Source organism: Nansenia antarctica, assembly GCF_963989245.1.
Source record: "Nansenia antarctica genome assembly, chromosome: 1".
Lineage (NCBI taxonomy): Eukaryota > Metazoa > Chordata > Actinopteri > Argentiniformes > Microstomatidae > Nansenia > Nansenia antarctica.
The window spans coordinates 70,443,092-70,457,574 of NC_137674.1; the positions used below are offsets into that span (position 1 = coordinate 70,443,092).

The 14,483-nt window shown below is 44.9% G+C and overlaps 1 protein-coding gene across 1 annotated transcript in view; it reads right to left on the reverse strand.

Moving 5' to 3' along the window:
- The window catches only part of pex7 (peroxisomal biogenesis factor 7), a gene marked incomplete at its 5' end in the record, with an annotated part of 59,541 nt that extends 48,950 nt beyond the window's left edge, over window positions 1–10,591 (reverse strand). The window contains 5 exons of the mRNA XM_080540759.1: window positions 7,844–7,952; window positions 8,394–8,471; window positions 9,708–9,858; window positions 10,067–10,124; window positions 10,486–10,591. Of these exons, the coding sequence (XP_080396885.1) occupies window positions 7,844–7,952; window positions 8,394–8,471; window positions 9,708–9,858; window positions 10,067–10,124; window positions 10,486–10,591 (502 nt within the window). The remainder of the gene's footprint in view (window positions 1–7,843; window positions 7,953–8,393; window positions 8,472–9,707; window positions 9,859–10,066; window positions 10,125–10,485) is intronic.
- Window positions 10,592–14,483: the final 3,892 nt, after the last annotated feature.

Genomic DNA, 14,483 nt, shown 5'->3' on the forward strand with positions numbered 1-14,483 from the left:
TATGGCTGACCCTGTGCCTAGAGCAAAAAATACCTAAGTTCCAACAACTGACTGACTGGAGTTGATCGCGATGCCTCTTCCGGAGCCTCAGGGCCAAAACTCAAAGGCTAACCAGCAGCTACTTCCCCCAGACAATCAGGCTCATGAACAAGCCCACTGTAGACAATTGACTATCTTCCCCAAGCTCACCCCATGTATACAGACTACAGTAACCTTAAGCTCACAGCCACTTTACTACTGAACTATCCATTTTATGTTTTACTAGTTGTACTGCTAATTGTATCCTGTCTTATTTGTCACTTATGTCCTGTACTATTGTCACTTTTTATCTTGAGTTATGCCTGTTGCCTTATTGTCTTGTGCTGCAATGTCAGGAACCGAAGCCTAAGGATTTTACTCTCTTACACTTGTGTAATGAGACAAAAAAATAAACTTGAGCATCTCAGAGATAGAGTCACTTCAGACGCTGTGTCAGTGGGAATGTTCAGGACCGAGACCAACACTGAGTTTCGGGAGCCAGGTGCAATCACTCAGACACACACACACACACACACACACAGTATACACACACACACACACACACACACATACATACAACACACGTACAGTATACACACATACGCACAGTATATATACACACATACACACAGTATATATACACAAATATGCACAGTACATATACACACACACATAAACATACACACAGTACACACTAGGGGTGCAACGGTTCTCGGTTTTATATTGACCCGTATAGTTCGCCATCCACGGTTCAATAGGCACTCGGTTTTTCGGTATATGCTGCGTTCCATTGAAAGTCGGAGGTCGAGTTTGTCAGGAACGCAGTTGCTTCTTGTTCAAATGTTTGTTCATGGTGAGCGGAGTTGAGAACATGGCAACAGTTTGAGGAAGCCCCGGATTGCTACAAATCTGCGTTGTGGGGTCATTCATTTAGGTTTTGGCATTGAATACAATGATGATGGAATGAAAACAGTGAACAGAAATGTTACTGCAAGCATTGCTTCACTCGTGTTGTGCATAATGCATATATGGGCTACCAGCTGTCATGGCTAAAGTGCACTTTCACTTTTATTTCTTCCTTTCCTATACCAGTAATCAAGGCTAAAAGGCACTTTTACATTTGAAAGTGTTTATTTAATTTGTTTACGTTTGAAAATGTTTTTTGTTTATATATATTTCTATTTTTATATTATACAATATACCAGTCTGGAATGTATCTGAATTACGTATAAGCAAAATAAAGTAAAGTAACAGTTTGTAAATAAATAGTAGCATTTTTGGTAAAAAAAAATAAAAAAAAAATAAAAAATAGATTTTTTTATTTTTATTTTTATTTTATTTTGCCGGTCGGCTCGGCCCAAAACTACCGCGGCCCACCGGGCAAATGCCCGGTATGCCAGATGGCCAGTCCAGCCCTGCCGTGACCCAAAAACCGACGTTCATACCGAACCGTGGACCAACTGAACCTTTGCACCCCTCGTACACACAGTGTGGGGAGCATGGTACGTTCTGGCCTGCAGGTGGAGCCAGACTGTGGTGGAGTGTGGATGACGGGGCTGATTATGGACAGGTGTCAGTAATTACTCATCATCCAACTGGTCTTTTTAACCTGTGTGTGTTTGTTCCCCCGGGGAGTGAACACAGCGGAGAGAAACTGCCCAAGAGAGACACGTTACCAGACGGCCAAGCGATTCCCGAAAGGGAGAGCGAGTGAGAGACACGGAGCCGAGGGCTGTCTCTGCCGGCTGATTATTATTATTATTATTTTAATATTATTATTATTATTATTCTTTTGACCACTTGCTCATATCTTTGCCGGCTTCTGCTGCACAAAAACTTGAAAATGAAACCGGTTGTAACGTTATCCGTCTTGTTATCCATGGTTACTTCCGTAAACAGTGCTCTGCGCGTGACATCCTGACGTCATTGTTATGTCCTTCTGCATATGCGGGTCTGTTCAGGGCCATGGAATGTTCACACGGGAGTCAATGTAGGTGAAATATAGGTCACATTTTAAAAGTAATGTGAACTGCCAAACAAAAAAATCGGATCAGTGTAAAAAAATCGAAATTGAGCATCAAGACCTGCCGTTGAACGAAGCCTTAGCCCTAAGTTCCTCAGGGGAGACTGTCCCTGTAATCTCTAATTGTACGTCGCTTTGGATAAAAGTGTCTGCTAAATGGCAAATAAATGTAAGTATACACACACACACACACACACACACACACACACGCACTGTATACAGACATACGCACAGTATACATAGTACACGCACGCACACACACATACACACACAGCATACATACATCCAGTTAGGTCCATTTGGACTGACAGAATTTTTGTTATTTATGCTATAACATCTTCGAGTTACAGTTATATAATGAATGTGGGCGTAATATGCAGACTCTCAGCTCTTTAATATGTGGCCCCCTCTTTTTAAGGGTCCAAAAGTAATTGGACAATTAAACAGCTGTTTCATCGACAGATCTGGGCTATTCCTTTGATATTTCTTTATCAGTTAAGCAGGTAAAAGATCTGAGTGGCATTTGAGTGGCAAAAGTGTGGCATTGGCATTTGGAAACTGTTGCTGTGAACGCACAACATACGGTCAAAGGATCTCTCAATGCAAGTGAAACAGGTCATCCTTAGGCTGCAAAAACAACACAAAAAATCCATCAGAGCGATAGCGGGAACATTAGGGGCCCTATTATGCACTTCTTAACTTGCCATCTTAAGTCTTAATTAAGACGCACCGCCAGGTTAAGACCTACCGCCACCCTTATTATGCGCTTCATACGCGCTACTGCTATTATGCAGGTGTCGATAGGCGCCCACACATAAGACGTAATACTCCCGTGCATATATTACTCATTGTGGGAGTGTTCATATGTTAATGAAGTGCACTAGGCGCCGCTGCTATTATGCGATCTGACTTTGCTCCTAGCGCTAAGAAGTGGTTTGAAAAGTTACGTTTAGACTTCATGCACGTTTTGAAACACGAGCGCGCCTCCGCGGTTTGCGCATGCATGTGGGCACACATGAACACGCACGTGGCTCCACGGCAAGACGTCAATTACGGTCACAGTATAAATGCTTTATTTCAGAAGGGAGAGGCCAGCGCTGTACAGTATGTTGCCTCCGCATACTGTGCACATACAGTACGAGCATGCCGTGCGTAATATAATGACATCAACATCTGTCATTCCTGCAGTCTTCCAGCGACCCCTCTGTAATACTTCTCAACTCACAAGCGGAGGTATTGCCGTGTTTATTCAGAAAATAATGATTGCTGTGTTTATTCTGAATACTATATCACACAAGGTTGTTCCATGTTGCCAGGTGACTGTCTCCCTTCCGTCTCCCTGTCTGCAGTTGAACTTAAACCAGCTGACCTGTTCTTTCCTTTAACGAATTTGAGTATAAGGTTCCCTTGCACAGAAAACGAGTAAGCTCGAGATAAGATTGCGAACTGACGAGCCTTGACCTCATGCACGAGCTTGTTACTTTCTTCTGCAGAGAAGCGCGCTGACCTCCTTCTTAGGACTTCCATAATAGCAGAGCGCTAATGACTCAACGCAGCCGGTTCTTAAAGGGAATGGCACCTGGCACGCTGATTGGGTTGATTGAGAAGACGCCCAAAACACACCCATGACTAATTTCTTTGCTTAGCGCCGGGTTTTAGGCGCCCACTACCGCACGCATAATAGCAAAGTGGCCTTGACCACGCCTCCACGTCTTAAGTTTAGATCTACCGCCTCGTCTTATTGCTTAAGACTTATGAAGTGCATAATAGGGCCCAAGGAGTGGCCAAATCAACAGTTTGGTACATTCTGAGAAAAAAAGAACACACTGGTGAGCTCGGCACCACAAAAAGGTCTGGACGTCCACAGAAGACTATCGTGGTGGATGATCGCAGGATCCTTTACATGGTAAAGAAAAACCCCTTCACAACATCCAGCCAAGTGAAGAACAGTCTCCAGGAGGTAGGCATATCATTATCCAAGTCTACTATAAAGAGAAGACTTCACAAGAGCAAATATAGAGGGTTCACCACAAGGTGCAAACCATTCATAAGCCTCAAGAATAGAAAGGCCAGATTAGATTTAGCCCAAAAAACATCTAACCAGCCCAGTTCTGGAACAGCATTCTTTCGACAGATGAAACTAAGATCAACCTGTACCAGAATCATGGGAAGAAATAAATATGGAGAAGGCTTGGAACGGCTCATGATCCGAAGCATACCACATCATCTGTAAAACGCGGTGGAGGCAGTGTGATGGCATGGGCATGCAATGGCTTCCAATGCCACTGGGTCACTGGTGTTTATTGATGATGTGACAAAAGACAGAAGCAGACGGATAATTCTGAAGTGTATAGGGAGTACAGTACTGTCTGCTCAGATTCAGCCAAATTCAGCATAGTTGATAGGACGGCGCTTCACAGTACAGATGGACAATGACCAAAACATACTGCAAAAGCAACCCAGGAGGTTTTTAAGGAAAAGTGGAATATTCTGCAATGGCCGAGTCAACCACCTGATCTCAACCCGATCAAGAATACATTCCACTTGCTGAAGACAAAACATAAGGCAGAAAGACCCATGAACAAACAACAACTGAAGACAGCTGCAGTAAAGGCCTGGCAAAGCATCACAAAGGAGGAAACCCAGCATTTGGTGCATGGGTTCCAGACTTCAGGCAGTCATTGCTTGCAAAGGATTCTCCCCCCCCCCCCCCCCTACAGTACATAATTTTCTCTGTGCTGAGGCTGCATCCTGAACCACAGCTACAGCAACTCTGCTCTGGCTTCGGCAGCATGCCTGGCAGCCCACTGATCGATTTCTCTGGCATCGGCCAGCAAGCCTGATGGCCTACATATCGATTAGAAGCTGCTGTAATTATCCGCCTGGTAACACTGGCAGTGTGTTGGTTTAATATGTGTGTGTGTGTGTGTGTGTGTGTGTGTGTGTGTGTGTGTGTGTGTGTGTGTGTGTGTGTGTGTGTGTAGAAAGGTCCTGGGCCTGGGGCTGTGTGTGTTGGTCACACACACCCAGTCATGCAGCCCTCCTGACCACCTGACTGGTCAGAGGAACACCGCATGATGTAGGAACCTAAATACAGTCTCTACAGCCCAGGGGAGGCTGGGAGAGGCTGCTGGTGGTAGAAATCACACTGTTACAGCTATAGAACATCAGATAACACTGTAGCCCACAGCCATTGGTATCATCTCTATCTAATGTGTGTGTGTGTGTGTGTGTGTGTGTTTTTATGTGTGTGTGCGTGCGTATATGTACGCATGTGTGTGTGTGTGTGTGTGTGTGTGTGTGTGTGTGTGTCTGTGTCTGTGTCTGTGTGTGTGTGTGTGTGTGTGTGCGTATATTTACGCATGTGTGTGTGTGTGTGTGTGTGTGTGTCTAGCTAGCTTTAGCTTTCAGATAAACCCGCTGATGACAAGGAAAGTCGAAACTCGACTCATCACATTAAATTCTGTGTATCTGCCCCCTGTAGCGTAAATGTACAGTATGTATTCACCGTATTTCCATATCTCCAAAGCTTTGCTCTGAGGCAAATACATCAGGGGTTTTTTTTGTTCCTTTTGAGAAAGTATATATACTGTTATCTACAGTTCACATGATGTTGGTGTTTTAGGTCCTGGTAATCAACTCTGAGACGCTCTTTTCATCCTGGCTGGTGTTCGCCTGAGGGAGTAGCGTTTCCCGTATCGCGATGTTGCTTTCCTGGCCTGTTGTCCTTTCAGCCACAGCAGCGACTGCTGTGTGTGTGTAGTTGTCTGTCTGTCTATGTGTGTGTGTGTGTCTGTCTGTCTGTCTGCATAATCATCGCCACGGTTATCTACGCCATGTTTCACGGTTTCTCCTTTCGTGGGAGAATGTAGCTTTTGATGCGTATCATACGCCCATGTGAGACTAGGGGCATGTACGGTGCCCAAGGCCTAGTTCTTCTCATCCGCTATTAAGACACACACACACACACACACACACGACACAACAGAAAATGTGTTATGCCTACATACTCTCAGATGACTTGGATGAGACGTAGGACCCACCCCCCCCCCCCTCCCAAGTCTGCACCCCTGAATATTAATCATGAAATGTGTTTTGGACACTGTCAAACACTGTTTAATAATAATGAAAACAAATATCTACATTGATGAATTTTTACCTTGCTGTACCGAAAACGTACCGGACCGTGACTTAAAAAACGCGGTACATATCGCACTGAAATTGTTGCCTACCATTTTACCGTGAACTCACACACACACACACACACACACACACACGCATCACAAGACTCTTTCAGGGGAGCAGCAGTCCGGTCTATTCTGACTGACTACACAGAGGTCATCGAGGGGTCACCGAGGGGTCACCGAAGGGTCATGGACACCCCACCAGACCATAGTAACCATGGATACCCAGGAGCAGCAGCAGCAGCATCACCTCACGTAACACACCACACCCTCACAAACCCTGTTAGCCCCCTCTTGTTGGGGGAGGGGGGGGGAGGGAGACATCAGCACTTCAACTGGGTTAGCACCCAGGACTGGGGGGAGAGGGGGGAGAGAGGGGAAGAGAGAGCGGTGGGGGGGGGGGGGGGGTGTAAAGAGAGGGAGAGAGAGAAAGAGAGATGGGGGTAGAGAGAGAAAGATAGGGTGAGCGATCGGGGATGAGGGATGAAGATAGAGAGATAGTGAGAGAAAGAGGGAGAGAGGTACTGCAGGGCACTGAGAACTGGTACAGAATCAAGCGGTTGACAGCAGGCCTGCAGCTGCAGGGTGGCCTGCTGTGGCCCAGATAACACCAGAGACGCCTGGCCCAGGGACCAGGACCCAGGGACCAGGACCGGCTCAGCACAACACACGGACCGGAGTCAGGGACGGTACCACACACTCACACACACACACACACAATGTATATACACACACATATACATATGCACACACAAACACACATAATGTATACACACACACACACACACATAATGTATACACACACAGACACACTCACAGAGACACAGAGACACAGACACAGACACTCAGAGACACAGACACACACACACCCTTCCCTGACTCCATCCCATGCATTGCGCCGAGCCCCTGTCCTCCAGATCTGATAGGATGTGATCGTGGAACAGCGAGTCCCCTGTCCGCCTTTTAGCGGAACAAACACCGTGTTCTAGAACTGGCCCCAGAGTTCTCCTCAGCCGCGATAAGAACCCGGCCTAATTAAACGCAGGTACATTTAAGGTCTGACTGCTCCCTCGTTCTACAGTGAAGATTATATATTTAGATTTGCTTTTACTCAGTCATTTTTATTTTCTTACTATGCTCCTCTTGCTGTATTTTTAAAATAATAATAAATCATAACACCATCTCTAAAACACTCTCTGGAAGTTCAGGAGCAGAGCAGCAAAGGCAATTTGCCTTTTTCTTTTCATTTTGTTTTTCATTTATGATTGTGGAAAAAATTAAAATAAACAAATAAGAGGAACAATTCTGATGAAATGAAATGTAACAATATATGGATGTAGTCGTTTGAGAGGCTCCAGTTGGACCTGGTGGCGCGTGCACCCAGAGGTTACAGCTCTAGTGCCACCATGTGGCGAGGATGAGGCATCACATGCTGTTGCTGCTGCGTCTTTACCCATTTCAGTCAAAAACATGTACCGGTAAGCATTTAAATAAAAACTATTTAAAATATATACTAATTTATATATATACACAATAAGAAGACCTCCAAATCCCCTCTAGTATATTTCCCCTCCAGGTAGAGACAGAGGCAAGTCTCCCTGCCAAGCGCACCGCCTACCTGAGGCAGAAGCAAAGCACCCTGGGATGTGTGGGGACCAGATCGTGCTGTAGATGACCCCCTCGTGACCCTGCAGGGTGCACAGCGATTGGCTGCGGCTGGGATCCCACTGTTAGAACAACAACAACAACTACTACGGTTAGATAATTACTGATCACCAGCCTTCTTTACATTTACATGTTTGCCATCTAGCTGACGCCATTATCCAAAGCGACTTAGAACAAATACATTTCTCTAAGTTAGGGAATCATCTGTCCATCAGTCATCATAAGAAATATTAATCTCTGCCAAAACCAGGGGCCGTTGACAGTTATAATGCAAGAAGAAGGAAAACATTTTTTCTCCACTGCCCACCAGCCTCCCCAAGAGCCTGTCCTCCATTTTCTACCACCACCAGCCTATTTTCTACCTCCACTAGGCTCCCCTGACTTCCCAAAGAGCTTGTCATCTATTTTCTACCTCCACCAGCCTCCCCAATGAGCTTGTCCTCCGTTTTCTACCTCCCCCACCCTCCCCTGCCCACCACCACCACCACCACATTGAGACCCACCACTTTAGCTGTACGGTCCCAGGAACCTGACACCACCAGGTTCTCCTCCCGGATCTGGCTCCAGTCCACAGCATACACCTGGGAGGGACAGACAGAACCACAGTACACAGTACATACACCTGGGAGGGACAAACAGAACCACAGTACACAGTACATACACCTGGGAGGGCACAAACAGAACCACAGCTGAAAGACCTGGGAGGGGCAGACAGAACCACAGCTGAAACAGGGCCTGATGAACACAGAACCAGAGGCTGAAACAGGACCTTATGGACTGTTGTACCCTGTGTCTGCAGTTCAGCTTGAATTTGTTTGGAAATTGATGGAGGTATTTTATCCACCATTCGAAAAATCCTTTGTCAATCAATTTTAAATGTTTCTCTTCCGTCCACGTACAGGGAGGTTAGCTACAGTGCGTCTTGATGACGTTGCGCACAGTGGACACAGGAACATTAAGCTCTCTGGAGATGGACTTGTAGTCTTCAGATTGTCTGTGCTTTTCCACAATTTTGGTTCTCAAATCCTCAGACAATTCTTTGCTCTTCTTTCTTTCCTCCATGCTCAATGTGGTACACGCAGACACACAACACAAAGATTGAGTCAACCTTTCTCCATTTTAAAAGGTTGCAAGTATGATTTCTATATTGCCAGCACCCGTAACTTGCCACAGCTGAGTTTAAATACAAAGTAAAGGAGCATTACATGCTTGAAATACAATTTTGAAAATGTTGAAAAGATTGGAATTATATCAGATTTGGCTTTTCTCTGCTCTTTTGTGTTGTTCCAATGCAAACAAAAGAAATAAACATGTGAATACCAAAGCATTTGTAATTTGTCTTTGAAGACCTGCAGGGGTCCATGAGGGTTGTTAGATACACAGACAGTCAGACAGACAGGCAGGCAGACAGACAGACAGACAGACACACAGACACATAGACAAACAGACAGATACACAGACAGACAGACAGACAGACAGACAGACAGACAGGCAGGTAGGCAGGCAGTCACAGACAGACCTCCTGTAGACAGACAGACAGACAGACCTCCTCTAGACAGACAGACAGACAGACAGACAGACCTCCTGTACACAAACACACATACAGACAGACAGACAGACAGACAGACCTCCTGTAGACAAACACACATACAGACAGACAGACAGAGCTCCTATAGACAGACAGACAGACAAACAGACACATAGACACACAGACAGACACACACAGACAGACACACAGACAGACACAGACCTCCTGTAGACAGACAGACAGAGGGATACATAGATAGGCAGACAGACAGACAGGCAGACAGACAGACCTCCTGTGTATGTTCTTTGAGGACCTGCAGGGGTCCGTGAGGGTTGTCCGTGTCCCAGAGCTGCAGCGACCCGTCCCCTCCTGCCGCCACCAACACATGTTCGTTACTCTCACTCCACGACACGTCAAACAACCCGTCACTCCAGTCAAAACTAGAGAGAGAGAGAGAGAGAGAGAGAGAGAGAGAGAGAGAGAGAGAGAGAGAGAGAGAGAGAGAGAGAGAGAGAGAGAGAGAGAGAGAGAGAGAGAGAGAGAGAGAGAGAGGGAGAGAGAGAGAGGGGAGGGGACGGGTCTGGTAAGAGGTGCTTAAAGACTTTCTGTCAGGCTTTGAGAAGTGCTAACTGTAGGGAGATTGGTTACCTTTTTACAAGAGAAATCCCTCTTTCAGTCTGATCCAGCACAAGCAGTGTCCCACAGCCTAGACGCGTATGCAAACACACACACACACACACACACACACACACACACACACACACACACACACAGAGAGAGAGAGAGAGAGAGAGAGAGAGAGAGAGAAGGGGGGAGAGAGAGAGAAGGGGGGAGGGGGGTAGAGAGAGAGAGAGAGAGAGAGAGAGAAAGAGAGAGAAAGAGAGAGAAAGAGAGAGAGATCAGTTTCCTCATTAGAAAAAGTAACCAATGACGTAGTGGAGGTTATATCCAAGTAATCTCAACTTTATCCACCTTTTTATTTTGGTGAATAGTGTTTTACTCTACCCACCAGGTTGTATTAACCACTACATCCCTGCAAGTCACTACAGTAAGTCCCCCTCCCTCACCTGTTATCCCGTAGTACTGGGAGGTCGCACACGCCAGCCGCGTGGGCAGGAACGGTGACACCTCCACCGCATAGCCGTGTCGGGCTGGGCACCTGAAGGCTTTCATCGTCGCCAGCTCCCGTACATGAACCGGTGAGCTGCACACTATGTTCAAGGTTGGAACAAATGTCCAACTCGCTGTCGCAGGAGTTGCTTATCGCAGGCTATCTGCGTAAAATACTCATGTGCGCAAGCAAATAATCATAAGACATAATGACTTTCCCTGTCCGATCTAATAACGCTTGTAGGAAAGTAGGTAGGCTGGAGTAATGTTTGGTTTATTTAGTAAACACTGCTGCTACAGCTGCTCTGCAGCCTGCCCATGCTTCCGTGTTTTGGTTTTAACAGCTGATAGACAGGGTTGCCAGATGGGATTGACAAATTCCAGCCTCACCACAGTCTATATCCCTAAATCCACCAAAAACCAGGGGGGTATTCCTAGAAACCCGATTACATCAAATCCGGGCTAGTTTTTCAAATTCGCGATAATTTCAGCTCGAGTTCCGTTCCATGAATGTGGCTCAAATAATTTGCTGCTTGGTTGCTATGCAACCAGTGGGGTATTCCACGTACGTTGGATTAGAACATTCGCAATTAAAAGAAAAGCCTCATTCACGGAAACTTGTGATTGGGATTCAAGTGACTCAAGTGACTCCTCGAATGAGAATCAGCCTTGTGTCATCAGTGTTCACACAAGACCGGTTTGGAAATTCTCGATTTGGGCGCATGCCCGCAGATATAAAGAGCCCAGAAGAGCCGATTGTCGAAATGAAGATACAATGGCCCAAAATGTTTGCTTGCGCTTGTTCCTTCTCGAAGGCTGAACAGTTACTGTTAATAGATTTATATGAAGAAGAACGCCCAGTGATAACTCGAAAAGGCAGCACTGCGGTAGTGAATAAAGCGAGGGAGATGGCGTGGCAAAGAATTGCAGATGGGTTAAATGCGTAAGTGATATAGCCTAACTATTGTTTTATTGTCATCTTGTAATAAATGGACATTCACTACTGTGATCTTATCATCAGGCTCAATAATATCAGATGTATGTTTAAAATGATGGTGTAGACACACTTACCAGAACTGACATAACTACAATGCATTTACTCTCAATTAGTCTAAATGGGTGAGGTGTTTGAAGCCTTTCTCACCTAGTAATGATGTTCTTCTAGCAATGTAACTGCCAATGACCATAGCCTGTTTTGGCATAGATTACTTGGTAATCACTTCTCATGATTACTGATGTATTTGTCACTTTGGATGAAGGCTTCTGCTAATGGCAAACTTGTCATGTAAATGTCAAATGTAGTAACCCTTGGTTTATATTCATTATTCTGTTACATCTCAACAGGGGCCGTCTCAGTGGAGAGGTACGCAGCTGGTACCAAGTGAAAGTGAAGTATAAAAACATTTTCCAGAGTGGTAAGTAGCCTATGATGAAATGTGAAATGTCTTTGGTCAAATAGTTGTTGATCTGGAAATATGTACCTTTTTAGCGACAAAAAGTGTCAGAGGCTGCTGCTACTGGTGGGGGACCTCCACCGCAGGACCTCACCCCTGCAGAGGAGCGAGTCCTCGGCCAAAACCGTGGCCGACCGCTTATAGAGGGAATAGAGGGGGGGACCTCATCAGACGTCCCTCCCCAAGGCAACGTGGCGCAGTATGTGCAAGGTATTATCTACTACTCTTCCTCAACAGATCAGTCTCTCAATGGCAAAAACTAATGAGCCTTTATCTTTCAGTGAAGAGACACATAATTGAACTGATTGATCATCCCGAAGTAGTCCCTGACCCTGACCTATGTGTGAGTAGTCCTTGCTTAGCAAAAATACCATGCATCTTATGCAATTCTTTCTTTTGCTTTAACTTCAGTGTTTTCTATTTGCAGGGAGATGGCCCCAGCACGTCTAGGGCGCTGGAAGAGGACACCATTTCTGCTTTTACTGAAGAGGCAGAGGTAAAACCATTTAATGTGAAAAGTTTTGGATGTGTCTGCATTCTTTAAATTATGTAAAACCAAACACCTTTTTTGCAGGACCAACCAAGTACACCAAGGACTGAAGTAAGTGTCAGGAGAGATAGAAATACAGGCAATGTGCAGGAAGAAGTTACAACTGGAAATAGAGTTACTGGAAGTCCAGTTACTGGAGAAGCAAGTAAGTATACATTTAAACAGCAGAAGGTCATGGTTTGGACCGAAAGGTAATGTTTCTTTTTGTTTGTCTTCACAGTGTGGAACAACTGAATTAATAAATAAATTCAAAATTCAAAAACAACTTTGACATGCTTTTTTGTTTTAAACGCTAAGCTTTTAAATAAAAGGGTGTACTCAAACAAAGGTGACCAATAATAAAATAGAGATTAACTGAAATAGCTGTCTTTATAATGGTTCCGCACAGTTCTTCCATCCATGGGTTCAAAGCCTAGTGCGACATCTTCCCATTGCTCCTCCGGCAACATGGGGGGAAGTCTCTCACGGCGTATGATGGCAATGTTGTGCAAGAATGCACAGGCTACTGTGATGTCACAGGCCCTGGTGGGGGTGACCTTGAGGCTTTTCAGGCACTGAAACCTAGACTTCAGGGGTACTTCTTACTAAGTACAAACTAACCCTAGTTATAGCGTAAGTATTTACTAAATCAATATTTAGTCACTACTAAACTTGAATGGGTTGCACCAAGCACACTAGTTATGACGTAGAGCTTAGTAACTACTAAATATTTATACATACCCTAGGGTGGTGTAAGTTATAACTTAGTTGTTACTAAGAAGACATTAGCCAATCAGCGAGCAAAGCAAAACCCTCCGTTTTTAAATCCTCAATTTTGGCCGCCATTGGCTAATAGCTGTAATTTGGCTCTACAAGTGTTAATGTCATTTTATGAAGTTTTAATATGTTTTCAGGCGAGAAAGTAACCATATATATTCACAAAATGTATCCGGTTTATCAAAATAACCCGTTTATATATCTGATCTGACCTTTTTTTCCCCACTTCTGTGGGAAACTTCGCTAGCAACATTACGTTGCTAAGATACCTTACTTTATCTCCGCTGAGGTAACGACGGTAAGCTCTACTCGTGTTGCTAGCGAAGTTTCCCACAGAAGTGGGGAAAAAAACGTCAGATCAGATATATAAACGGGTTATTTTTATAAAATCACAGCGTGATAGCCCTGTAGTGGAAAAGCACCATAAGTTATAACTTACACCACCCTAGGGTATGTATAAATATTTAGTAGTTACTAAGCTCTACGTCATAACTAGTGTGCTTGGTGCAACCCATTCAAGTTTAGTAGTGACTAAATCTTGATTTAGTAAATACTTATGCTATAACTAGGGTTAGTTTGTACTTAGTAAGAAGTGGTGCAACCGACCCCAGGTGAGCTAAAGAGCCGAGTCCAGGGAGAGGGACTTTGCCTGGTGTGAATGCCTACAAACAGGTGCTCTAATCTGCGTTTTAGACCCTGGGCTTCTGGACTGGATACCGTGAAAGCAGTTCCCTTTGGGGTCCTCGGTCTCTTGTGTTCTTATCTTCACATAAAGGCCCAATAGTACTGCCTAATGACTGACGAAATATTGTTCCAGCGCAGTCACTCCACTTACACAGTTCTAAAACATGGTCTCAATGTAACTTGAATGCTTATCAAACAAATGTATTGCAGCGATAATAACTCTTTATTAACAATTAAATTAAAAACAAAACAGGACACAAAATTCATTACATTAATCAGTCAATATAATCACATGGAGGTCGGGAGAGCACGCACGCACGCACACACACTAGGGTGCTATAGGCCCTAAGTGCAGGGAAGTGAGATTGGAGCTCTTTACCATAAAGAGTCCTGCGACAGATCTGAAAAGTCTCCTGCCGAGTTGCCACTTTGATCACCTGCATTGGCAAACATAAGTGCTCACAAAGAATCCACAAACACATACAAAACGACTAATACAGGTTCGCGCACA